We start from the raw sequence: 24908 nt of genomic DNA, 5'->3' as shown, positions 1-24908 counted from the left end.
GCCGGCCCCAGTGAGCATGGGCAGACGAATGATTGTTCAATGGGTCGACAAACGTGCAAAGAACTGACACTGTCATCGCCATTCTCTCGGGATTTGTATTTGTGAATTCGGCTCGAGAAGAAAACTATCTAAAAATGGCAAGTTTAGTCACCAAGAGTCAAGGACTTGTTTCGAGTGAGTACTTCGGTGTCTCTTTTTTTCATTAGACTACAAATTATCTGGATATTTTTCTTGCTTCTCCCATATTTTCGCTAAAAAATTTTGTTACATAATCTGATTGGATGGTTGTCATTAATTTTACTCATTATTTTTTTGCAGCTTTGATCCGCCAAGGAACACCAAAATTCAACACTTTCCTTAAATACGCCAAGGTTGAGTTGACTCCACCTTCTCCCGCTGACATCCCAGCCATTCGTGAAGGAATCGGCCGATTGCTTAGCGGAGCCAAGAATGGAGCTTGGAAAAATGTGACTGTCAAGGAGGCCACTGTTAACACTGTAGTCACAATGGAAGTCATTTTCTGGTTCTACATTGGCGAATGCATCGGTAAACGCCACTTTGTCGGATATGATGTCTAAGCTTTGGTATTTTTTGGTGTAGCGATTTAATTGCGAGTAAAAACAATAAAAAATGAACACGTTAAAGTAAATTGATTCAACAAAAAGTGTAAATTTATTTGATATTTTTTAAAGGTCTCTATAAAATATAAATCAAAAATGTTAGGCGCGTACTGAGGTATCCTGCAAGGTAAGAAAAATTATACAAAAATGACTATTGCGTCTCTAAATAGTTCATTTCCTATTGAGCTGGCATAAAAGCATCTGAATTTGATCTCGCCTGCGCCGCTATACTTTGAATGTCTATTCCGAATTTCTTAGCCACGTTCATTTGAGCGATTGCTGCATCCTTAAGCGAACACAGGTGAATAAGCTCCATTTCTGATTTGGCCAATTCTAGTGCCTGGTTGAATAGTTTCACTGCATTTTCTAAATTTCCACGTTGAACTTCTATGGTGCCGAGTGTCTCGTAGGCAAACTCACACTTGTCGTCTAATTTGATGGCATCGTTAATATACCGCAGAGCTTCTTCTATATTACCATTCCACTGGAGTTGCAGTAGACCACGATGGACCAGAATTGTCGCATTTTCTTTGTCAATTTTACAGGCACGTTCGAAAAAGGAATCTGCAGGTCCGAATTGTCCTTGATCCGATAATATTTGAGCCATCAAACTGAAACATTCAACGCAATCGGGGAATTTGTCTATCGCCTTGCTAAACTCCTCCATGACTTCGTTGAGTTTGAAGCGATTTTGCGTTTGTACGGCAATCCGATATTCCGCATAGCATTTGTGAACGTACGTGATTCCGTGATCGGGCGACAACTCGACGGCTTTTGTAAAGTCCGCCAAGGCATTATCCAACTGATCAAGTAACGTGTATACCTGTCCACGGTGATGATAAAGGTCCGAGTTCGTGGGGTCAACTTGCTCGGCTTTTGTAAAGTTTTGGAAACAGTCCATTCCCTTATCTGTTTGCATTTCCAATGACGCCAATTTGATCAGAGCGTTCACCTTCATACGTTTATCCAAGTCTTCTTGTGACAACAGGTATCCCAAATCTTTGTTGGCTGCATCAAAACGGCCAGTAATGACGTTGAATGTTGCTCTCAACAACGTTGCGGCATTCCGATAACCCGTATCGTCGTTCGCCGATTCGATTTCCTCCGTGCATGCGGGAATAATTTCGTCGTATTCTTGTCGGTCAAAGGCCAACTTTGCTCTAACGAAGCCACGCGGAGGACCGTCACCCGAGCTTACGGACATATGCACGATTGGATCGTGCAGGAACGAAGCGAAATAGTTCTTCACGAAATGTTTGGATGGCTTGACGGGCTTCCGATTGACAAGGATCTCTTTGGCATGCCGTAGACCAAGTGCCTTAAGTACACGATCTGCGTGTACAAGAGACGATTGTACACTGAAACTCTGCAATATACAAACGGCAGTGATATCTTCCAAGCTTTTCTCGTAATCTTCACTCTTTTCGTAGGCACGAGCTCTTCGTTGCAGTGCTTTCACGTACTTTTGATTAAGTTCTAAGGCGTGCGTGCAGTCTTCGATTACCTTTGCAAAAGAGCCCAATTGTTCGTACGCTGCTGCTCGGTTCTGATAAAACGTTGCCAAGTCTATTTTATCCGTTTTCGGACACTCTTCTATTGCTTTGTCGTACAACAAAATGGCTTTATCGTATTCACCTTTGCCGAAATGTTTGTTGCCTTCCGCTTTGAACTTTTGAGCACGCTCTAGAGGACTCAGTTCGGGTAAAGCTGCTGACGCGGGTGCCACTTCGCTCTGATCATCGATCGATACTGACTTGTCGATGTCCTCGAGCTTCTTTCGTTCCTCACTTCCAGTGGCACTTGCTTGTTTGCGAAAGTATAAATAGCTGAGACCAAGTGCTATCGGCGTGCCAATCAATGCGGCCAATGTCCACCGAGGAATGTAAGAGCCCGTACTACCAGATGACATGTTGAATGATGATAAACCTCGAACTGAAACAAAAGAAAACAAAGAAATATTGAATGACATCAAATGGCAATCATGTGTGAAGACGAAATATGTAAGTACTATCTAATAAATGTGTATTATATCAGACAACAAACATCTACGAGAGAACATTTCATGCTGACAAACAGGAGATAATCGTAGCAAGGCATGAAATTTCTCATGTGTGTTCGGTGTTACACAATTTTTCCCTATTTTGATGCCAAATATAAACTTAATTAACATTTTCTCAATACATGTTTGCTAAATGATTCCGACAAAATGTGGATTAAACATGGAACACGGTAAAAATTATCACTTCACCGGGACTTACCTCCCAGACTCAATTTACAATTTTATACTCTTGCGCAATTTTGACAAATTAATTCTCTTTTATAAATGAGTTCATTTGGACGTGAACACTGTGTCTCGATATTTATGCCGGAAATTTTACAAATATTTGTGTGTTTTTGCGATAAAATAAGGTATTGTAAATTGTCACACCACAAGACTCGTCGAATCAAAATTGGTCGGTTCAACTTCACGATTTTTCTCCCGTTCCATGCTAATTCAACCGTTGGCGTCATCCATGCTGTTGATTTTATTCAAAATTTTTGATCGTTTTTAGATGAATATGTTTAAACTTCAATTGAAATCCAATAATTTTGTCTAAAACAAGAAAACAAAATAGTCAAAATATATTTCAAATTTGATTAATTTTCTTTAAATTCCCAAATTGATTTTTAAGTGAATTTAAGTATTTTTTTTAAAGATTAACTAGATCAAAAGTTTTCTGCTTAGAAAAATTAGATAACATTTCTTCTACTTAGCTCAATGATTTACTTTCTTTAATAAAAAACTTATTCAATCAAAAAGTTTTCGTCAATGCCAACATTTACTAAAAAGCCTTTTTTAGTCAATTCCTTTATTTCAGCAATATAATTCAATAATTCATTAAAACCTAAATAAAATTAATTAAACAATTTGTACTACTAATAGTAGAGCGGTTTAAAAATACGAATTCTATTTCCCAAAATACCAAAAAAATGTCGTCTGATTGAGGAAAATTAGCAAGTATACTCAAAGAATCACAAATATAATTGATAACGCTCTATGGAAGTACATATGAGCCGACGTCATACCAAAATATTTTGTGTCATATGTAGGTAAGTTTCCATTCGCATGACCACCAATACAAATTCATGCGAAACACAAAGCCAAAAAAGAAATAAAGGTTAAAGACACGAGACGTGTGTAAATTTAAGTTGTTGTTGCAAAAAGAATTGTACACAAACAAAAATATTAATCAACAATTTGGACAATACAGTTTAGCGTTATGGATGCTTGTTACTTCAGAGGATAGTGAGGACAATGTTGCAACTTTTTTCAAATGTTCTCTAAGTAGACGTATTGGTTTCTCTGTACATTTTTTTTATTTAGGTATTTGGAACAAGCGACCTAAGCAAACCTCTAAGATGTGGGTCATGGTCGTTTTATCACTCAAATGCTCTACATTTATAGTATTGACATCAAGGCAACAAGACGAAGGTCGTTCACCCACACTAGAATTATTTTTTCACTGTCTGGTCACCATGCATTTATTAATGTGTATTTGTTATCTATGTATGTTCTCCTAATAGAAACCAATATTAATAATATAAATCTTTTTATATTCCACACACTAGCGGATATTTGTTTAACATTTTTCCGTTGGTTTATTCATATTTTCTCTTATCAATTTAATTACAAACGTATTGAGAATTTTGAATCTATTTTCATATTAAATGTCTACCTCATATAAAATAATAATCATAATAATAAGTTTCCATTATCCAAGTTTTTCTCTTTTAATGAGGTTCTTATATACTTTGGTATTTATTTATGACCTTAAAAAACTAAATTTTATACTCAAAAGAAGCACTTGTTTGCTAATGTGATACGTTGCAGAAAAGTATGAAAATTTGCTATATTTATTCGTTCCCTCTTAGAACGTTTTTCGCCTATTTCATTTTGTTTTTGACAATTATCAACTCCTATTCCTATCGTCACATGTTTGTGGTAAATGAATGTTTTTGAACGAATATACAATAAAATATTCGCGCGTTCACAATAGTAATCTTAATATTCTGTTTGGTTGGTATTCGGGAAACATTGCTCTTTCTGATCGCACAAACACGTTGAAAATCGTAACCATTCGCTTTAATGCGAATATCTGACGAAGTGTCGGTTAATTTTTTGTCTGTGTCTTGTCGTTAAATAGCGTTTCTGTGCTTTTTTCTGTGCAATTCAAAATAAGCAACCCTTTCCCGTCCACATCTCAGTTACGAATGACGGGGAACTGGATGAGCAATATTTCTTTTGTACAAATGAATATTCTCATTTGTCCTCCAGCTGCTGTGTAGAGTTGATGTGCAGTGTACAGAGACAAAAAGCAGAAAACACTCACAAAATTTTCACTGTGAATACGACATGATATAATGATTTTCAGTTAAAAAGGAGCAAGATATGTATTTTGCAACGAGGCATTTCATGTTGTCCTGTTAAAAATAAGAGATTGAATTCTAAATAGTTCTCACGGTTTGTTCCCATGAAAAATACTGGAATATTTATTGGGATAGATGTTGTCAGTACCTATGATGGTATATGTATGGTACGTACTCCTTTTTTCTCACGGAGAGAGTCAGGTAAATAAAAATTAACTTTACTATCATAAAAAACAGATATCTTGTCCGGTTATAATTGTGATACATAAAATATGATTTAGTTGTATTTAATGGTTTATTTATTTTTCTTCTGTTCCTGTTTTTTAAGCATTAAAATATCTTTAAAGATTTAGATAAAAATTCAATTGGACCTAATTAAATTTAAAAAAAAATATATTTATTAATATTTTGATACTTGGGTGTAAAATATAAGAATTTAATAAATTGTAACATGATAAAAGTGTAGGTATTTTCTAATTGATTTATTATATGAATGAATTTACATGAGATAACACAAGTCCCAAGGTTTTATGTATAATAGTAGATCCTAATGTTGGGTGTATTAGCATTAAAATTGGAATGAGATTAAATTTGAAAAAACAAAAATATATGAGGTCCTGATAAGGCAGCTACGCGAATCATCAAATTTTCTCACGGTTTGTTGGTTTATTTTTTATGAACATGAGTTTCTTGTCGTTTGTACATATGTTAAGTCTGAATAAGTTCCTTATCCACATGTAAAAATATATTCTTCTTGTTTTGTTGCACTCTTTCATTTCTTTGGATTTGCAGTGAAGCTGGAAAATGTTCGCACAGACAGAGCTCATATATGGTTGCCGGTCTTGCTAGTGGGTATGAACAAAAAATTATTGATCGTACACATATCGTGAGAGAAGTACTCTGGATACCGCTGTTACCCTAGTCAGACTGTAACGTTGTTTCATCAATATTTTTAAATGTTTTGTTGCATATAATCAAAACAAAACAAAAAACGAGATTACAACAGAATTCTTATAGAAATAATCAGTAAGCTTCAACGCATTTACTGAGGTATTCAGAATTTTTCATGCAAAACAAATTTTCACAATTTTTTTCATTCACATTTAATAAAAATTTACCCAATTTATGAATCCTTTAAATTATGACTTAATATTTAATATTCTGGTTAAATAAAAAAAAAGTTACTAATTCTTAGTCATACGATAAAAAAATTTACTAGAGTGATTTGTTTGAAAATACAACAAGTAATATAAACTGTTGTTGAGTTTCTTTTAAAATAATCCTTAATATTTTGTGTTTTCCTTATTAAGCATATCCTTAGGGAAATATTGAGATGATTCCGATGACTAAGTTATTGCTAAATACTGCTAATATTGACAGGTGTTTTTTTTAACTAAGGGAAAACAAAATTTGATCTGAAAATATCCTCTTGGCATGTTGTCTTGGTACAAGTTCAATTTGAAACCTCAAAGTCATTCCAATCATGCGCAAGTTTAGACCGTTACTTCAGCAGTAGCCGTATAAAAAGCAAATAAAAAATACCTATTGTAGTATCTTTTACGAATCACAAAAATGTATCTTGAATAAGCAAGCAAATTCGAATGAAGTATGTATGTTTATTAGAGAGTTAACTTATGATATTTGACATTTTTTTTATATTTTTCTTTCAGACCTCGTACCCAAAACTTATTATTGGCTGCGGTAGGGATGATTATTTCTTTTGTCATTTTATGTTTCATTTTTAACATTTGTTTGAAACAAATTTCCGAGATGTACCGAAAACACTAAAAACATTGTAGTACCACATGGAACACATAACTACAAAAAAATGGTGAGCAAGTAGTTCTAATATGTTCACGAAGAAACCAGGAGGACAAAATTCTTGGATTGGTTGTGTATTAAAGAAGGGCAATTACAAACACACACACGATAAGGGTGTTCCAAAAAACTTATATCGTTTCGTTTCCCCCCATGTATAGTAATAATTTGTATAAAATGTTTGGTTTTCTAAAATTGTTTTTACAAAATTTAGTAAAAAAACAAAATTCATAAAAAAGATTTGCTACCACATTTTTAAACAGCTAAAATTAAAGATGTTTTTTTGTAAAACTCAGTAAATTTTTTAGAATTTTTCTATTAAAAATGTCAAGAAAGTCGAAAGATTTCCTATGTCTCGAAGATGTTACGCAAAACAGAAAAAACTTTTGAAACAACCTAATAATACTTATACACACATATACAAATAGGTAATAATAATCGCACTACTTTGCCATCTTTTTTCTCAAATATTTTATTTCTAGCTAATGGCTTGAACAGGAAGGCATATTTCTGAAGGTCGTGTCCGCCATGTATGAACGTAGGGAATCAGCTGAGAGTTCATTGTCTCCAGGCTCCGTAGCTCCACACGATGTGTGGTGTTAGAAAATGATTAGAAAATTAGATAGATTCATGTGTGGATTAGCGTATCAGAGATTTGATTAAAATGAACATAATCGTTGAGTCACAGGCGAAAAGACGTAGCAGCAGCATAATCGCTTCTGTAGTACCGACAAATCCAAAACATTATATTGGGGGGATATCTAATCACGATTTTTTTTCCATCGCTTTGCTGCCATGCGCACATAAATACGGCGCTATCCACTAATACTTGCTGTGTTCGCAGTAAATTTAAGATTGATTCATGAAATCGCAAAAAAAATTTTTTTTTGGCTTGATTACCTTGTAATAATTTCAATTAAAAAATAAATATAGTATACTTATAGTTCCAAAATATTTTTATTTTTTAAAAACGAAAAGCACGTTTATATCCTTTAATTAGCTTATTAAATTATTTTTCGTGTGAGAATAAAAAAAAATGTTTTACTTATCAGACGACAGCAATGAGTAACGCCATGCCATACCTACAAACACAAGAAAACGACAAGGTAAAGAGTGCCCAGCTCTGCTGCTTGCCTATAATATAAATAAATAAATGGTTAAATAAAACATTAAATAAGTTTTACATTTATATTTATCACTTTTTTTTAGTTTTTGCTTTGCAAAATCAAAGGAGCAGATGGGAAAACCTTATTATAAATAAAAAAATAAATGCAATAAAAAAGAAATAAAATAAAAAATAGAAAGAAATGAGAGAGTAAATCTGACTTAGGTCACAGGCCTACATAATTTGAAAGGGGAGCTCATTAAACACATGTATTTTGTTGTACATACACACAAATGTGTCGATCCGAACATGTATTATACGTAGCGAGGAAGAATAGAATGTCTTCTTTTATTCATAGTATAAAAATAACGTTACCTACCTATTTATAATCATTTGTAGTCTGTTACCTTCATATAAATAATTATCGTCATCGTCGTGATTATGTGAATTGATTATTATGCACATGTCTGACCTCCACGTCATCACATTGCCGTAAATTATTATGGGGAAAAATGCAACGAAAAGGAAAAGATTCAAGTTTAAATAATGATTTTTCTGAATTTATTGCGGCAATACAAGTAAAAACAAAATTTTTCAAATAAAACATCTAAATGCGAAACAAACCGATGAAAAGTAAACTGAGTGATTGTACGTCACTTTACAAAGCCTTGATGGACAATTGCTTCATTTTTGGTTGATTCTTGCGTTTTTCGCGTTTTGCTTCTTTTTTCTCCCACTTTTTTTGCTTTTCTGGATCTTCTTCGGCCATTATTTTCTCCTTTTCAGCTTTACGTTTCTCTTCGCGACGCAAGGCAGCGGCTTCAGCACGTGCCAAATGAGTGGTCTTCAAAAATTGTTCCTCAACACGCGCCCGATTCTTTTCTGCCTTGTTTTTGCCTTCGCGCGACAAACGGAAACGCTTCAAGCGCTCCATGATATAAAAGACAAGAATCAACATCGGTTTTAGCGTTTCCATGTCCGTTTTCGGTGGGATATTGAAGCAAGCGATTAAGACACGTTCAGTTTCCACTTGTTTCAATTGACCGGGATCTTCCTGTTGAATAACGCCACTAAATTGATCACTGATATGAATAAAGTCAATGAGATGTCCGAATTTGTTGAGGGCTGCGAGGAGTTTGGAATCTAGCACGGCAGCTGTCGCTTCGGGAATTTCCGACAACACGCTAAATCCTTGAGGTACATTATACTTATCTTCAGGTTTATTGACTAGAGTACAAAATTTGCTTAAGTCGTTCATTTCTTTGAAGCTCTTCGTAGCGGTTTTCTTGCTAGCAACACAAAAGACGAACGTGTCCATGGCGTCTTTAGAAATTTCCACTTTTATTTGCACTTGGTCTTGCACGGGTCTCATAAGACCGGCAATTAGGGACACCAAGTCCTGTCGTTTGATCATTTTGAGCTCAACTAACATGCCTTCGCAACATGTCCGACCACTGCACCACAGCGTGTAAAGACTTTCACTCTCTTTGACGAAGCCCGAGAAAGGCTCTCCCTCCTTGCGCCCATCATCGCCAACCAACACAAAATTCTCCTCCAACAAGCTGCGATGTGTGTTCAACCAATTATTCGCAATTTTGGAGTTGCGACTGCGACCGACCACGTAGTTCGAAAAATAAGCAAACAAGCCGACGAGCATCAGCATTTCGATCCAGTAACTGTCCCAATTGTCACGAAAGTGAATGGGAACTTTGGCAACTGTAATCTTTGGCTCGGCACCCTTCTTTACAGGCTCCACGCCTCCCGTGCGTCCTTGCGGAATGTCACTGTCATCGGCATCGAGTTCAGAGACGAAACCTTCGAATTCCTCATCGTCGAAACCTTCGAAAAGCTCATTGTCTTCGCTCTCGACAACGCCGTCCTCATCATCTTCCTGAATGGGTGCCGTTTTGTGTTTGTTCACTTGTGGCTGTTGTTGACCTAAAAACGGAAAATGTTGTCACGTGAAATAAACTTTTAATTTAGGACACATACCACCACCATTAGCTGTCTCGACGGGCTCTTCATCATCAAATTCCTCAAAATCCGCAAAATCATTGTCGTCTTCCTCGATACAGTAGATGGTGCGAGTAATGGCACATGTGGCCAAGAGCAGCAGGAGTATTTTCATTATTTATTTAACGTAATTTGTGTGATTTTGACTCTATTTAGTGCATTTGATTGAGAGTTTTAAATTTTTCGACTGAATTTAATCAATTAACCTAAGTGACTATCGTTCAACGTTCTGATTGGCTGGCATCGAAACGACAACTAGATTACCATTGGTTCATTTTTTTTTGGTTCTGCCAATCAGCGTTCAGAAAAAAATGCACACAGCCCATTTCACAATTGCAAATTTGTGACAGCCCCGAGACACAGGCGGCACAAATTTCTAAATGTGCGCTGGACTTGTTCATTCCCGAGTTCATTTCCGAGTTCATTTTAAGGGTTCTGCAAAATGAGTTTTTAAATGAAAAATTAAAAGAAAAGTAGGTAATGAATTAAATAATGAAAACAACAAGATACAGCTACAGTAAGAGTACAATCAATTTTATGCAACGCCAATGAATTTTCGAAGTGGTTTCCTAAAAAGTAGTAGTGTTGTGGTAGGAGCACAAAGATTTTACAATAATAATTTGATTAACTTACTGAAAAGTATGCCACGAGACGTCTCAAATATTGCCAAGTTGCAAAAGCAGCGCAACAAAATAAAGGAAAAGGCAACGAAATATCCCCCTGGTACTGTCGATTTGCAATTTCTGTGTCCTTCCTCCAGTGGTAAGTTTTGATTCCTTTCTTTTTCAATTGTGTTCTTCACTTTTCTCTTTGTAGGTCCTGCTTCAGTATATGTCTTTACTGATCAAAGTCGTTATTTGTTCAATTGTGGCGAGGGAACACAACGACTTGCTCATGAGCACCGCACTAAGCTTGCCCGTTTAGACCATGTTTTTATGACACGTACGTCTTGGAGTACAATTGGTGGACTTCCGGGCTTATGTCTCACCTTACAAGATACCGGAGTTCCTGAACTGGTGCTTCATGGTCCTCCAGGTTTAGACGAAGTATTCAGAGCTACCAAGAGATTTGTCGTTCTACGAGACCTGAAAGTAAATACGATAGAAGCCGCTACAAATATTGTAGAAGATTATGAGGATATTGTTATGACGGTGAAACATGTACCACTTCAAAAGAAAGCTTCACAAGACGAAGGCCAAGTAGAGAGCGCAGAAGAAGAAATAGTCGCCGAAGACCAAGTGGATTATTATGGATATGAAAATAAGACCAAACTCAAACCGAAGTTAGATGTGTCGAATGCTGTGCAACGACTTGTGCAGCGAACTGAATATTGTGTAACTGCTTACGTCTGTAAACTGAAGCCAAAACCGGGAACATTAGATTTAGAGAAATGCGTAGAAAAACGTGTACCACCGGGACCTTTACTTGGACAATTAAAAAATGGTTTCGATGTAAAATTAGAAGATGGAACGATCGTCATGTCTAAAGATGTACGAGGTCCGGACGATCCTGGACCTAAATTCATATGTGAGTATACTCTCAAGTTATGTAATTTTTTCAAAATTAAACATCATATTTCATTTTAGTTCTCGATATTCCTAGTGAAGATTATATGGAGTCATTAATTGAAAATCAGTCCCGACTCCTTGACGATTCTGATGCAATACCCTCTGTTGTTGTTCATTTTGGACCAAATGAAATAATTACTAGTCCTGCCTACGTGGAATTTATTTCGAAATTCCCCGACAGTACCGTGCATCTCGTTGCCAACGGATCAAAATCCTTTAATGGATACGTCGCTGCACACAGAATCCAATTTCAACTTAATCAACTAGACCCGAATATTTTCCCCGTGTTGCACGAAGCTGTTAAGTTTGAAAATACGCAAGAGTTGGATGAAAGTGAGACATTAAAAAAGAAAATGCGGCTCGACTCTCCAATTCAAAAGTCTGTAGATAGTGTCTCCATGGATAAATTCTTTAATGTTTCAACGTTGACCTCATTTCACTTGAGACCTTTGAGAGGTCTCGACACGGAATGTGAAGCAACAATTTCCTCAAAGGATTATATCAAGGAACTAGAAGTAACCCCAGGATGCCTAGATACAATAGCAAATGTGAAATCGGAAATACACACAAAAGTCGACCAAAGTCGTGAAACGAAATATCCCAAATTAGTTTTCCTAGGTACCGGTTCATGTATTCCCAACAAAACGCGGAACGTGAGCAGCATTTTAGTTCATATCAACTCAGAAACGTGCATTTTATTGGATTGTGGTGAAGGCACTGCGGCACAAATTTATAGATTTTACGGTTTAACAGAAGGGCGCGAGATGCTGAAACGTTTAAAGGCAATTTATGTTTCACATCTACATGCGGACCATCATTTAGGATTAATTGGATTGCTTCATGAAAGACAAGCAGTTATGAAGGAAGACTTGAATCCTCTATTTTTATTTGCTCCTCAACAAATTTCGTTTTGGTTGGCATTTTACGACAAAAGAATTGAAAGAATCAGAAAAACTTATACTTTAGTGCCGAACAGTAGTATGGTAAGACCCGCATTTTCAATGAAATAATTTTGGTTTCCTTATCAAAAGATTTATTTTTAGTTAAAGAGTCCTTTTGTGGATCTTGAATCTAGTGGAATAAGCGGAATACAAACTTGCTTTGTGAAACATTGTCCACACTCTTTTGGTGTTGCTATCGAAACTTGTTCATCGGATGCCCCAACAAAAATCACATACAGTGGTGACACCATGCCATGCAACAATCTTGTCACGTTGGGCAAGGACTCGACAATTCTCATACACGAAGCCACGATGGAAGATGACCTAGAAGAAGAAGCCAAATACAAAATGCATTCTACAGTTTCACAAGCGATAAACCAAGGATCATTTATGAATGCGAAATACACCATTCTGACGCATTTTAGTCAACGTTATGCAAAGTTGCCGAGACTCGAGTTTGATACTTTGAAGGAAAACGTAGGGTTGGCATTCGACAACATGGAAGTAACTTTGGACGATCTACCAAAATTACACAAATTGTATCCGGCTTTGAAAGCAATGTTTATGGAACATTGTGAAGACATGGAGAACAAAGCCATGAAACGATCACTCAAAAAACAAAGACAAGCAAGTAGGCAAGCAAGTCCAGAGAAACTATAAAATGATATAGAATAAGACGAAATATTGTTAAATAAAATACGTTATTTAGATTTTTTAAAACAAATTAAAGTATATTTTATTTTTATCTTTTTTAATAGTAATAATAACATTCTTTACTTCAGTCATTTTTTTTTATTTATTTGTCTTTCTCTTTTTCGTACATTTTTAGATAATTAATACGTGTGGTTTTAGACTATTAAAGTGTCAAAGCTATATAATGTAACAAGAATTAGAGCCATTTAACGTGTTATTAAGAAAAGTTTGAAAGTTAGTATTTATTTATATTTTTATGCAAAATTTTTGTGGCAAGATTTTTGGTTTAAAATTTTATTTATTTTTGTTTCATTAAACTACTTATCAACTTTCATCAAAATTTAAATTTATTTTTAAAATAGCGAGTTCAAAACAGACAGAAAATCCCTCAAAAGCTTATTTTAAAATCCTTTCTTACTTACACAAAATATTTCGTTGATAACAAAACTCGCGGAAGACAAAGCTTTAACACATAAGAATCAATATCAATCGACGAAGGCATTCAGATACCATTTTCTAATTTTGATGTTTCAGAGGCATTTTGAATCGTGGTCAAGACAAACGTTTGCTCGTTAGCATCGTAGTTCAGGACTTTTTCTTCTTTTTGCAAACTTGAAGTATCCATTGCTTGAGTTACACCATTTTGATTTTCATTTACTTGCTCGGTTGTTGATGGCGGGCCACCGAGACTGTGTTCCAAATCAATTTGTTGTAAAATTTTCGATTGAGCAGCTCCAGCTCCAACTAAGAAAACGTTTTCCTATTTTTTGTGATTTGTTTGAGAAATCGGACGGAAATTAATATTTTTGTCGAAACAGATTGTCTCAAAAACATGTTGTTTTTGCTTGAGTAAGAAGTTTGAAAATTATCTCCATAAATTTATCACAGCTTAGCAAATAACAAATTTAAATAGATTAAATTTTTATCTTTGATTGAACTTTCTAAAATTTTTTTTTATTAGTTAGAAGGAAATTGGCTGGAACAACCATTTTGTTCAATTGCAGGAGCCTAGACAGGATATATAAAAGTTTTCTTTAAATAAGCTAATTATGAATAATTTAAATTAATCATTTGAAATTTGTTAGGAAAAATCATAAAACTTATCGAAAAAAGAATTAAAAAAAAATAACAATCAAGCAAGCTTGATGAATGATTGATGTATCAAAAATGTTCTCCTGTGAGCTCTAAGTAGATGCAAAATAACAATTTCATGGTTACTTACATGAAATAGGTATAATAAATAAATGTTAAGAATTTTTAAATATCAATTTAACAAAGTAGTGATAAATTTATGCAATTGGTAAAGTAAAAGCTAAAAACTAAGGGGAAGCTGAAAAACTCAAACAAAAACCACAATTTGAGGAATTAATTGAAGTGCATAAGACAAAATCAGGCAAATGCAAATCAAAAATCAATCAATAATTGAAAAAAATAGGTAATAACGAATGAGCTTACCCTGGCACCTTTGGTTGAAAGTACATCCATTTTGTCATAAATAACACCATGGATTCCCATGTCTTTGAGATATTTGATGGTTTCTTTGCAGTTGTTATCGTCGCCCCAGCAAAATATAACCAAACCCTGCTCTTTTGCCAGATTGATCTACATATATGAGAAACAGTTTCATTAGTATAAAAAAAGTTTTCCAATGAAAAAATAGTTATTACCTGAGTTGCGTCTCTCAATAAATCTTCTGTGTGTGCAACAATGCCTAATAATTCCATGCAACAAGCATTTCGCACGGCATATTCAATTGTACTGCATCGTGGATCCATGTATTTGATATATTTAGAGGTGATACCTTGAGTTAGGAACATAACCGGATAAATGTTTTGTTTGTGCCGCAACATCGTACAAATGTCTGCATCGAAACAGGAGAAGACAATTCGACGGTCGCCTGCTTTTGCGAGAACGACGTCCAAAATGCAGTCAAGATAGAGATTGCGATCGACAATTATGGAGCTTTCGTGTGTGCCATCGATGCGTTCCTGTGACCATTTAATCTCCACATTGAAACCAACACTGCTGTCAATGCGATCAAGAGCTTCACTAAGTTGAGGGAATGGTTGGTGATCTTCAATGTGTTCATCGAAAAACTTTTGTTCCCGTGTCTGACCTTCCGTCAAATGAAATACCTTCAATTCCTTCAGCTGGTTCAGCGTCAATTCTCTCATCGGAAGTTCTAGCATGTCATTTTGCGTGTTTATGTCCCCTTTTTTCTTCAACGAAACATACACATTAAAATCGTGATAGATGACCGGCACCAAATCTTTGCTCAGCTGCACATCGAATTCCACCATGTCAGCACCGTGCTCGGCAGCCTTTTTCAGTGAAGCAATCGTATTTTCTCGAATAACGTTTCCAGAGTTTGCTTTGAAACTGGTGCCCGATCCCCTGTGTCCCACATCTAAACCAGTCCAGGTGTTTTTCCAATAACGTGCGAATGACTGTTTCAACGAACAACGTCCCGGTTCCAAAGGCGTGATCTGTAATAAGATGTTAAATTTAGCTTAATTTTAGATTAATTCCACATTTAATACATACTTTCAAGAAATCTACACGCATTAATCCAAGTGGACGATGTTTAGTTGCACACGTAATAGGAAGCTCCAATCGACCATCAGATTTTTTCAGAACGTTTGGCATGATGTAGTGGTATCCTAAATGGTAGGGTGGCTCATCAACAGACGCCTTTGAGCTATGCGTGTACAAATCGACAATATAGGCAACATTTTCCGGTTGTGATACAGTCACATTGAATAAAAGGTAATCATTGGGGTAGTAAGGCCTTCCGAATTGTTCTTGTGGCTCAAACAAACAATTAGCACTCGATAATGTAGAAACCTCGGTGAAAGCGTAGGCCGGTTGTTCAGTTGTATTGTCACGTGTATCATTTGAAATCGAGTCGTCAAATTGAATGGAGGAGTTTTCAGTAGTGAGTAAATTGAGCGGAGTTATCTAAAAATAGAACCAAGTTATCTAGTTTTATTTTTTTTTCTTCAAAAGTAAAAATTTACCTTGATGTAAAGTAACTTATTTTTGATTCTCTCTTTTAGCATGAATGGATTATTGAAAAATTTGAACTGAACTACTGTCTCGGATGTCAACCATCCACGATCTAATTTAATTTCGCCATCAATATCGCCGTAAACATCCACTTTGGCGTCATCCATATTTGTTTGTGCTACTGGAACAACGCGAGGTTCAATATGGGTTTCCCATTGTCTGACATGAATTTCCTCCGTTTGAGGGTCTACCGAACAAATTAAGTAACGATACCTAATTTCTTTGTTGCTCGGCAAATCAACATCTACCCTCCAAATGTTTTGATTATCTACAAAATGAATTAAAATTTTTTATTTAAGATTATCCATATTTTTAAAAATTCATGTTAAAGTCTTAAGTAAAAAAGAACAATAATGAAATATTATAAGTTATAAATAGGTCACATATGATAATTTCGTCACTAAGAAACAATCTCGCAAATTCGTTTCCGTGTTCAAGAGTGAAAAAACAAAAATATTTATAACGTTACACTCATTTCTAACAAACAGTGTCATAACAAACGCATCTTGGTGCAACTTGTTTTGATATTCACTGAGTGAAATAAAACAATTATGAATACTTAACATCACACGAGATTGATCAAAGTCCAACGACGGTTTATTTTTATTTAACGAATTTTATCATTCACATGTGTGTATAAATAACACTCAGTTACGAGAATTTTTTGTTTATTTACTATTTGTTTCCCGTAAAGAGATTCTGGTGGAATTCTTCAAAAATGAAAATCTTAATGAAAGTGAGGTCCTTGAACTTTCCCATTGTTAACATAAGTTTTCCTAGACTACTTGAAGGTCGTCCATGAAAATAGCGAAAGTTCATTCAACTCGACACAGCTGTTTCACACAATGCACGTACGAACCGGCATCGATATATAGAATAATTCACTGCAAATATTCATACAAAGTTGTGAGCTTTGCGCTATAAACAAATAACAAGATGTTACAATGTAAAAAAATATTTTCATTGACTGATAGATCTTTGTTACTGAGTCGTTATTTGAAAAATCTTTTTCTTCCTTCATAATGCGTAAAGGTATTGTGAGTATTGTTTTATATCTGCACTTTTGATTTGATAATTTCTGATTATTTGAGCAATTTACTGATAAGATAAAATGCGAAGCACAAATACGAGAGAATGATTTTATTGAAGAAACTGAATTTTAATGAAAGAAAATATTGCAATATTATATTTTCAATAGACAAGTTCTTATGCCTAAAAACGCTTCAAGCGGAAAGCCAACATCGACCAAAAAAGTTGAAGGTCAACGGGTAATAATAGCTGAATTTTCTATTGCATGACGAATCGCATGCATTTTTTCCCTTGACATTGCCAAAAATTATTTTGTGTGCATGTCATACAACAAAAAATAAAATAAATAAATAAAAATAGTTCTGAATTTTACATTTTCAAATAAATAAAAACAATTTTATGTAAACTCACCTGATGGCGCATTTAGAAAAACAACGTCATTCAATTCCCAATTTCCAAGAGTATCACAGTCTCCTGAAACTGCCAATTTTTCTTCTCTGTGCAATGATTTAGTAACCAAAACTTGGAATTTCCATTTTCTTCCCTCGCCCGAAGGGCTTTTTTTCAATTTTGTTGGCGATTTTGAAGGCGTTGAAGGAGTTTCCTTTCCGTCTGCATACCACCAACGTTGCATTGTAATTTATTTCTTATTAATATCACTTGAATTGAACTAAGAACCGAATCTGATGATTGTCGTAGTAATACTGCAATGAAATAAAGATTGTTTTCGTTTATTTTTCATGTGGTGGTATTAGAACAATGATAATATTATAATAAATAAATACTAAAAACAAAAACAAACGTGACTGAATTACGGTCTATTTATTTGGATTCAACAAGATACGCTAATCATATGAATACTGAAAGAACAAAACAAGTGTAGGTATTCAAGATGTAAAACTTGTAGTAGATCACATTCTTAACCAAAAACCTGTTCAAAGTTTTATTTTGACTTTAGATTACATTTAATCTTCTTATTTCGATTATATTTTTGATAAGAGTCGATATTGGAATTTATTTCATTAAATATTAAATATTAAATTTTAAAATTAAAAAAAAATCAAAATTAACCATTTTTTATACATTTGAATCGTGATTTCACAGATAAAATAAAAAAATAAAATTTAACTTTTTTAAAAATAAAAAAAATATGTTTTTTAAAACCTCATTTTTTTCTACCACCGATTTAAAATTCCGTCCTGCTGTCGTCATTTCGTCTCGTAACTTTTTTTTATACTTCTGTGTGAACTTTTAAGATGTTATTGTAAACACTTCCTAAATTTTTTTTAAATAAAAATTGAGTAAACATATGACACACACCAAACAGCTAAGTGCCGAAAAAAATCCAAAGTCCACCTTGAAACAACAAAAAAAAAAAAATCGGAAAATACCGGTATAGCGTTATAAAATTTATCAGCGCTCATTTTTTTTTTAAATTTAGACGAGCAAAAAAGAAATGTGATGATACAATGACGAGAGATTTTTGAATAAATGACGCGTTCAATACGTGGCATGTTTACAAAAAACATGACTTGTTATTATCAATTACATTTTGCTGATGTTGTCAAATGCAATTGAAGTAAAAGGGTTAATAACCTTTGGAACATTCGGGTTATCATGGATTTTCGTTATTATTTTGCCAATTTCAAAGTTTGTTATTATTCAGCGTTAAGCATGTGTTAAAATTGCATTTAGTTTCAAGAAATCGGGAATATTCCAAAAGTAAATAAACAATTTGTTGAGAACGTGATTTCTTATCGACTCTTACAAGTAAACAGCTGACGCATTCTAGGGTATGGACAATCACGTGCGATTTACATCTTTGAAGCGTGTAAGTAGTTGAAGCTACGATAACGAATAAATTAAAATATTGCAAGATGTAACTGGATGTCACGGCCAAGTGAAATATTAGACCTTAAAATTCTATTTCTATTTTGCCATATTGACGCCACGCACGTATTTACTCTATTTACAAACAAATTTGATTCATACGGCAGACGAAAGAAAAATTGGGTCAAGATACTCATGTTCACATTTTTATTTTCAGTATTTAAATATTTACATTTTACACGCAGCATAAATGTCTCGTGAGTATATTTTAATCGATTTCAACTATTACTTACATGAATTTTTTAGCCTTCGATGCAAATAAAAATCAATATCTTGGTTAGTGGGAGTATCTAACAATTGAACAAAAATGTTTTGGTGATGCAAAAAAATATCGAACGACTAAAATATTTTCTCCAACAAATTAGCACACATATTTCTATTTGTTTTTAAACTTTTACTAAGCCAGCTTGTTTTTTAAAATATTTTCTACCTGTTTTTTATTTATTTATCCTTGAATTGACAACACAACACAACACTTTGTTCTGTTATTCAATTTGTTTTTATTACGAAATGTCTTCCATTTTAACTAATTTCATGAAAATTTAGAATTTTCTAGTTTATCAGAAAAGTTTTTATTCTTTTTTGTAAATTGATGCGTCATTATTTGACTTAATACGTAAATTTTCAAGTTTTTTCAGTGGCTGTCTTGTTAAGATACACTTTACTATTATTTTTTTGTGATAATAAAATGACGTCTACACTGTTTGAGTCTACACTCTGTAATGTCGACTTCGAACAAATTTGTTTACGTTTTTTCAAATGATATAGAAAAGTCTACAGCGGGAGATCAACTTTATCACATTTTCTTGTTTTGAATTTGATAAAGTTTTTCATTCACATTAATTTTCTTTTAATTAAATGAATGACGTTGCTAAGTACACGAGTGTAAAATTATCCTTCAGCTCTTAATTTTTCAAAAAAAACTTAAAATTGAATTTAATAAAAGGACAAATGAACTTGCAAAAGTCTGTGATTTTAATGGAAATGCAAGAGTACCACTCTCGGAGGTGTGTCATCGATTACTCATTTATAAATTCTGTTAGATGGAATCCTCAAAGTTACACATTGATTTACACTAAAGTGTGATCATTTTGAAAGTATGAACAATCAAATAAATTAACTTTTATTCATTAAAATGTCTAGTTTCTTAAAATATTGAACAAATTTATTAAAAACATTAAAAAAGATAAAAGCCCAAGTCGAAACGTCGTAAAAATTTGTATTTTTCTCATTGGGTTGATTTATAATTTCTATTCGTCTCATCATTTTTGCTACGAACTTTGTGAACATATGTATGTTGCCGGATTATTTTTTAACAGAAATGATTCAAATATTTAAACATATTGATTGCAAAGCTGTGTTAAGTTTCTTGACTCTGGAACAAACTTAAAATATATTTTTCTTTGATAAAAATAAAATGTAAGAAGAAGTTTCATCATTTTTTTTTTCAATTCAAAAGGTTCAATTTTGAGCCTTATTTTAAATATTTCACATAGTTGTAATTAATAATTAATTTAATATTTTTAACATATTAAAATAATACTACTGAAACTTTTTATATGAATATGAATATTGTTATCTCATTAAAAAAATTTTTCTTTATCAATAATATAAAAATATATATATATAATTTATAGTTTTTATCGACTTTTTTATAAAACTTTTAACATGTTCTAAATCAATATCGAACCAAAGAAACCAAATTTACTGAAAATTAGGATTCATCAAACGTTTCTCCAATGATGCACATGTGTTTTTTTTTTAAATTTAGCTTTGGAAATTTTTATTTGCAACTACTTCAGTATTTGAAAAACCATTAGCAATCGATTTAAAGGTCTTGGCCAAAGTCATTGCAACACAAAATCACTTCAATCCACTATGACATTTATTAAGCTACGTCATATACAATACATTCATGATTTATTTATTTTCAAATCAATTTCAGCTGCATAGAATTTATAAAAAAACATTTAACTGAAAGCTGTAGCAGACGTTATAGAGTCGAGATAATAATCTTGAACTTACCTTGAACTACATTTTTTGGCTAAATCAGAACGTCTCACACGCGTATGCAATGCATGCGATTTTAAAGTTTTCAAAACATGTCGTTCGTCGTAGAAGTTACGATTAAGAATTACTACGCGATTTAAAATTTTCCAATTAAGTTGATAGATAGTGATACCATAATTACTCATCTTATCTATGAACACATAAAAAAAAACTTGCATTAAAGTTACTTTTTGTCTTAATCACGTGCAGTTTTTAATAAAAAAAATATTTATGACATCTTCATTGAATGGTTCAGTAAGTCCGAGAAGACATCTTGATTAGCTTTCATCAAGTCACGTTCATAAAAAAAGAGATTATCAGTGTCATGATTATGAATTAACTTTATCGAACTACTTAACCTGTTATAATTATATATTTAAAACGCTAATTAGAAGCATGCGGCAAACTTGATGTTGTTAATTTTTTTGTAATGTATGCAAATAGTAGTTATATATTTTTGTTGATGTGAATTGTAACTGCATTTGGAGTAGAAATAGAATTAAATCGTGCATGGGTCAATGATCTACATTGACATAATGAAACCAAATAAGATAATTTTTGAGCGTTTAGTTTTTTTTTTGTTTTCTACTTTTAATTAGCTAAGGCGAATAAATTTATTTTTTTTCGTCCCATCAGGATTTTCATGATTAGAGAAGAAGTTCATTTATTTTGTTATTTTTTAATGTTTTTGGATATTTTTAAAAAATCAATTTGAATAATTTTCCGTCTATTTTTTAAACTTTTTTAAATTCAGAATTGACGCAACCAATTTATGTTTTATCTCACACCTCGATCAGAAAAGCAACACTGACAAACAGCTAATAAATAAAATGTCAATGCGAAAATTCGCTTTTAATTTCAACAGTTTCCGGTTTTTTTGTTTGTTGATATTCTTCGGTAAAGCGCATAACTTGAATTATGTTGCATATGTATGCGTGAAAGATGTCAACTGATATAAATTGCAGTCACGTTTTGTCCGTAAATTGAACAATATTTTTCTTGTCTCACTTAAATCTTCCAATAAAATGTAGTAACATACATACATTTTCCATGTGCAATATTTGTAAAGTCAAAACCAGTTTATTGTTCTTTCTAGCAAGTGTCAATACACTATTTTGGTGTTCAACAAGTTATATTTCCGCAAGAATGTTTATCATTTGTTACAAGTTATTTTACACCTGTTGACTAAACATTTATTTTGGAAATTGCTTTTGGTATAATGCAATTACAGGGTGACTACCGATTTCTTGGCTCCTTTGTCGTCGGTGAACAAACTCTTGTCTTTGTCTGCATCTAAATAATATACAAGTGAATATTAAGTTTAAAGCATCTAGTAATTTATAATGAAAAAAAAAACGCAAATGAATGTACATATTCTTGTGAGAAATTAGCATGTCTAATGATACAGTCGACAAGAGTGCGATTTTTATATAGAGTAAGGAAGAGTACTGAACTTTCGATTTCTTTGCTCTCTGGATTCAATGTAATCGCAAAAAAAAACATGACAAGTAAAAACGTGTCTACTTAAAAAAAATTCTTGTCAAAATATTATTGAATTGGGTGGGTCATTCTCACTACACTGCTATAAAAAGTTTAACGCAAAGTCACCCCGATTGAGAAAAAAACATTATTTTTAATAATAAATATTATTAAAATGCATTATCGGCACACAAGATTCTATCGACGCATTACAGCTGTAGATATTGACTATCGACTCGAAATGCATACAATTAATTTGCTTTCAGGTAGTGTAGTAGGTAATATCAATTGCGATGTTCGTGTGTACTGTAAAAATCATAGATATTACTACACCGGTTTAATATAAATAGTGTCAAGATCTAATTGTAATTTTAGTTTGTTCTCAGCATTGTTAAAATAAACATTTAAAAAAGTTTTTCTCTCCTTCAAAGTGATTTCAAAAATATCCTTATACAATTTTTTTGAATGAAAACGAACTTTAAATTCAATTTGTGAAAATAGAGAACAATGTATTTTAAGTTAAATAATTTTCTGATACTATTAGTTTTAGTTAATTTAGGATTTTCTTATGCTAAGCTACGTAAGTGTGATAAATTTTTGATGTGTTAAATTTAATTCAACAATTCTTGAAAAATCTTTTTTCCAGCAAGTGTAATTGAACGATGTTCACGAAAAGACCCCAATCCACGTGATTGTATTCGAGCATCCGTTGAAAAGCTACGCACCAATTTAGCTACAGGAAATTGGGGTGATGATTTCAAAGTGCCAAAACTTGAGCCACTGCTGCTGGACGGAATTTACATGGACCGGGGAAAAGACTTTAAAGCCAACTTCACCGATATCAGTGTTAATGGTCCAGGAAAATGGATTTTAGAGGATATCAAGTAAGTTTCACGAAAGTGCTAGTTTAGTGTTTCAAAGTGATTTGCATAATTTATTAGTACAACGACGACTGATAGACGACCGATAATCGTTTAAGTAGCACGATTTTATGCAAAATTTATTCAAATTACATCCATTTTTTAAAACAAAGATAAAAAAGTTCTGGACGCATTTATAACAACATCTGAGTCAGTTTTATTTATTTAGTTTTATTTTAAACCATTTCACAGAGTGGCTGACCTTGAAAAATTAACCTTTGATTTTATCCTAACTCTGCCAAAGCTGGAATTCACGTCAAAATATTCACTGAATGTTCGTTTGGCGATCGTTGACATCAAAGGAAAAGGAAACACAAAAGGATATTTCAGTGAGTTTTGTGGTTTATACAAATTATTCTAAATTTACAACTAAACCTTTTTTTGTAGAAAACTCTCGCGCTCGTGTACGTGTTCGTGGCTACGTCGAACCTAAGGATGGCAAAAATTATGTTCGATTCCGTCGGATTCAAGTTCGTATCAATATTCCAGAAGCTAAATTTTATCTCGAAAATTTATTCAATGGTGACGAAGTGTTGGGACAACTTGGAAATCGCGTCATTAATGAAAACTCTCAAATATTTTTGGCGGATCTTGTGCCCGGATTAGAGAATAGTTTGTCAGAAAAGTTTACAGATATTATTAACAATGTCCTTCGAGATGCAACCGTCGAGGATATGTTCCCACCAGAATTGTAAAAATAGTTTAAGTACTTTGTGATAGAATTAAAATATAAATTAAAAAATTAAAATATTTTTGAATGCCAACAAAGTTTGAATGAACTCTATTTTTTTTTATATATATATATATTTTTTTGTTTCAAAAAAAATGTCAAATGATATCGTCAAGAGCGAATCGAGAAAATCTTGCTAATATGCTAATTTGTTTTTTTTTTGCAAAAAAAAAAAAAAAAAATACCTATCTAAAAAGTAAATCAAGAATATCTTTCGATGACTTTGAAAAAACAAACAATAAAAAAAAAAAAACAGACATTCACAATTTTTATTCAAATTTTCGTAAAGCAATTTAATTTCTATTGAGTAAGGACGTTTTCAGATCATCTTACACTTAACGTTCATTTCGAACAAGCAATAGAAATTCATAGCGATTGCACTCAAAATTGCGCGTTTGAGTTGCACTCCGCCTCACAAATACGTTCAAACAAGGGAGATAAATTTGTACGAGAAACATATTATTTATAATAATAAATAAATTAAAAGCAGTAACGGATAAGTAAACATAAGCGTCATATGCACGTCATACATGGGTATGAAGATATTATAACACACAAGCAATTTTTCGTTACTTTTTTT

At 33.2% G+C, this 24908-nt stretch overlaps 6 protein-coding genes across 8 annotated transcripts; 3 read left to right on the top strand and 3 right to left on the bottom strand.

Annotated features, from left to right (window-relative positions):
* The first annotated feature begins 32 nt into the window (after positions 1-32).
* Positions 33-653, top strand: LOC134832923 (ATP synthase subunit g, mitochondrial). The gene is made up of 2 exons (XM_063847148.1): positions 33-174; positions 319-653. Exons 1-2 carry the CDS (start codon positions 135-137, stop codon positions 576-578), a joined length of 300 nt encoding a protein of 99 aa, XP_063703218.1. The 5' UTR covers positions 33-134; the 3' UTR covers positions 579-653.
* On the bottom strand, positions 646-3066 carry LOC134832922 (mitochondrial import receptor subunit TOM70). The gene is made up of 2 exons (XM_063847147.1): positions 2879-3066; positions 646-2552 (listed from the first exon to the last, which is right to left on the bottom strand). The coding sequence occupies exon 2, from the start codon at positions 2527-2529 to the stop codon at positions 799-801; it is 1731 nt and encodes a 576-aa protein (XP_063703217.1). The 5' UTR covers positions 2530-2552; positions 2879-3066; the 3' UTR covers positions 646-798.
* A 5416-nt stretch (positions 3067-8482) lies between these two features.
* Positions 8483-10177, bottom strand: LOC134831081 (PAT complex subunit CCDC47). The gene is made up of 2 exons (XM_063844723.1): positions 9943-10177; positions 8483-9888 (listed from the first exon to the last, which is right to left on the bottom strand). The coding sequence occupies exons 1-2, from the start codon at positions 10076-10078 to the stop codon at positions 8609-8611; spliced, it is 1416 nt and encodes a 471-aa protein (XP_063700793.1). The 5' UTR covers positions 10079-10177; the 3' UTR covers positions 8483-8608.
* A 254-nt stretch (positions 10178-10431) lies between these two features.
* On the top strand, positions 10432-13190 carry LOC134829407 (ribonuclease Z, mitochondrial). Its single transcript, XM_063842459.1, has 4 exons — positions 10432-10725; positions 10780-11490; positions 11550-12514; positions 12575-13190. The coding sequence occupies exons 1-4, from the start codon at positions 10512-10514 to the stop codon at positions 13130-13132; spliced, it is 2448 nt and encodes an 815-aa protein (XP_063698529.1). The 5' UTR covers positions 10432-10511; the 3' UTR covers positions 13133-13190.
* Positions 13191-13492: 302 nt separating this feature from the next.
* On the bottom strand, positions 13493-19874 carry LOC134829937 (glycerophosphocholine phosphodiesterase GPCPD1). Of its 2 annotated transcripts, none has more exons than XM_063843236.1 (7): positions 19384-19874; positions 17672-17964; positions 16183-16499; positions 15710-16123; positions 14833-15651; positions 14621-14767; positions 13493-13925 (listed from the first exon to the last, which is right to left on the bottom strand). In XM_063843236.1, exons 2-7 carry the CDS (start codon positions 17892-17894, stop codon positions 13668-13670), a joined length of 2178 nt encoding a protein of 725 aa, XP_063699306.1. In that variant the 5' UTR covers positions 17895-17964; positions 19384-19874; the 3' UTR covers positions 13493-13667. The 2 variants fall into 2 exon arrangements, with proteins under 2 accessions (XP_063699306.1, XP_063699307.1); XM_063843237.1 differs by lacking the exon at positions 13493-13925 and adding an exon at positions 14081-14173.
* LOC134829938 (protein takeout-like) lies at positions 19313-24435 on the top strand. Of its 2 annotated transcripts, none has more exons than XM_063843239.1 (4): positions 19313-19347; positions 23325-23562; positions 23791-23927; positions 23986-24435. In XM_063843239.1, exons 1-4 carry the CDS (start codon positions 19341-19343, stop codon positions 24291-24293), a joined length of 690 nt encoding a protein of 229 aa, XP_063699309.1. In that variant the 5' UTR covers positions 19313-19340; the 3' UTR covers positions 24294-24435. The 2 variants fall into 2 exon arrangements, with proteins under 2 accessions (XP_063699309.1, XP_063699308.1); XM_063843238.1 differs by lacking the exon at positions 19313-19347 and adding an exon at positions 23118-23258.
* The last annotated feature ends 473 nt before the right edge of the window (positions 24436-24908 follow it).

The sequence above is a fragment of the Culicoides brevitarsis genome, chromosome 2, assembly GCF_036172545.1.
Source record: "Culicoides brevitarsis isolate CSIRO-B50_1 chromosome 2, AGI_CSIRO_Cbre_v1, whole genome shotgun sequence".
Taxonomy (NCBI): domain Eukaryota; kingdom Metazoa; phylum Arthropoda; class Insecta; order Diptera; family Ceratopogonidae; genus Culicoides; species Culicoides brevitarsis.
This window is presented reverse-complemented; position numbering and strand designations above follow the sequence as displayed.

Excerpts from the sequence above, each read along its gene's own strand:
- LOC134829407 (XM_063842459.1), top strand. The coding sequence starts at position 10,512 with ATGAATTTTCGAAGTGGTTTCCTAAAAAGTAGTAGTGTTGTGGTAGGA. Across the intron at positions 10,726-10,779 it reads TCTGTGTCCTTCCTCCAGTG|GTCCTGCTTCAGTATATGTC; the intron begins GTAAGTTTTGAT and ends TTCTCTTTGTAG. Across the intron at positions 12,515-12,574 it reads TAGTGCCGAACAGTAGTATG|TTAAAGAGTCCTTTTGTGGA; the intron begins GTAAGACCCGCA and ends ATTTATTTTTAG.
- LOC134832922 (XM_063847147.1), bottom strand. The coding sequence starts at position 2,529 with ATGTCATCTGGTAGTACGGGCTCTTACATTCCTCGGTGGACATTGGCC.
- LOC134832923 (XM_063847148.1), top strand. The coding sequence starts at position 135 with ATGGCAAGTTTAGTCACCAAGAGTCAAGGACTTGTTTCGA. Across the intron at positions 175-318 it reads GAGTCAAGGACTTGTTTCGA|CTTTGATCCGCCAAGGAACA; the intron begins GTGAGTACTTCG and ends ATTTTTTTGCAG.
- LOC134831081 (XM_063844723.1), bottom strand. The coding sequence starts at position 10,078 with ATGAAAATACTCCTGCTGCTCTTGGCCACATGTGCCATTACTCGCACC. Across the intron at positions 9,889-9,942 it reads CGAGACAGCTAATGGTGGTG|GTCAACAACAGCCACAAGTG; the intron begins GTATGTGTCCTA and ends TTCCGTTTTTAG.
- LOC134829938 (XM_063843238.1), top strand. The coding sequence starts at position 23,186 with ATGTATTTTAAGTTAAATAATTTTCTGATACTATTAGTTTTAGTTAAT. Across the intron at positions 23,259-23,324 it reads ATTTTCTTATGCTAAGCTAC|CAAGTGTAATTGAACGATGT; the intron begins GTAAGTGTGATA and ends TCTTTTTTCCAG. Across the intron at positions 23,928-23,985 it reads AAACACAAAAGGATATTTCA|AAAACTCTCGCGCTCGTGTA; the intron begins GTGAGTTTTGTG and ends CTTTTTTTGTAG.
- LOC134829937 (XM_063843236.1), bottom strand. The coding sequence starts at position 17,894 with ATGCAACGTTGGTGGTATGCAGACGGAAAGGAAACTCCTTCAACGCCT. Across the intron at positions 16,124-16,182 it reads ATAAGTTACTTTACATCAAG|ATAACTCCGCTCAATTTACT; the intron begins GTAAATTTTTAC and ends TTCTATTTTTAG. Across the intron at positions 13,926-14,620 it reads TTTCAACCAAAGGTGCCAGG|GAAAACGTTTTCTTAGTTGG; the intron begins GTAAGCTCATTC and ends CACAAAAAATAG.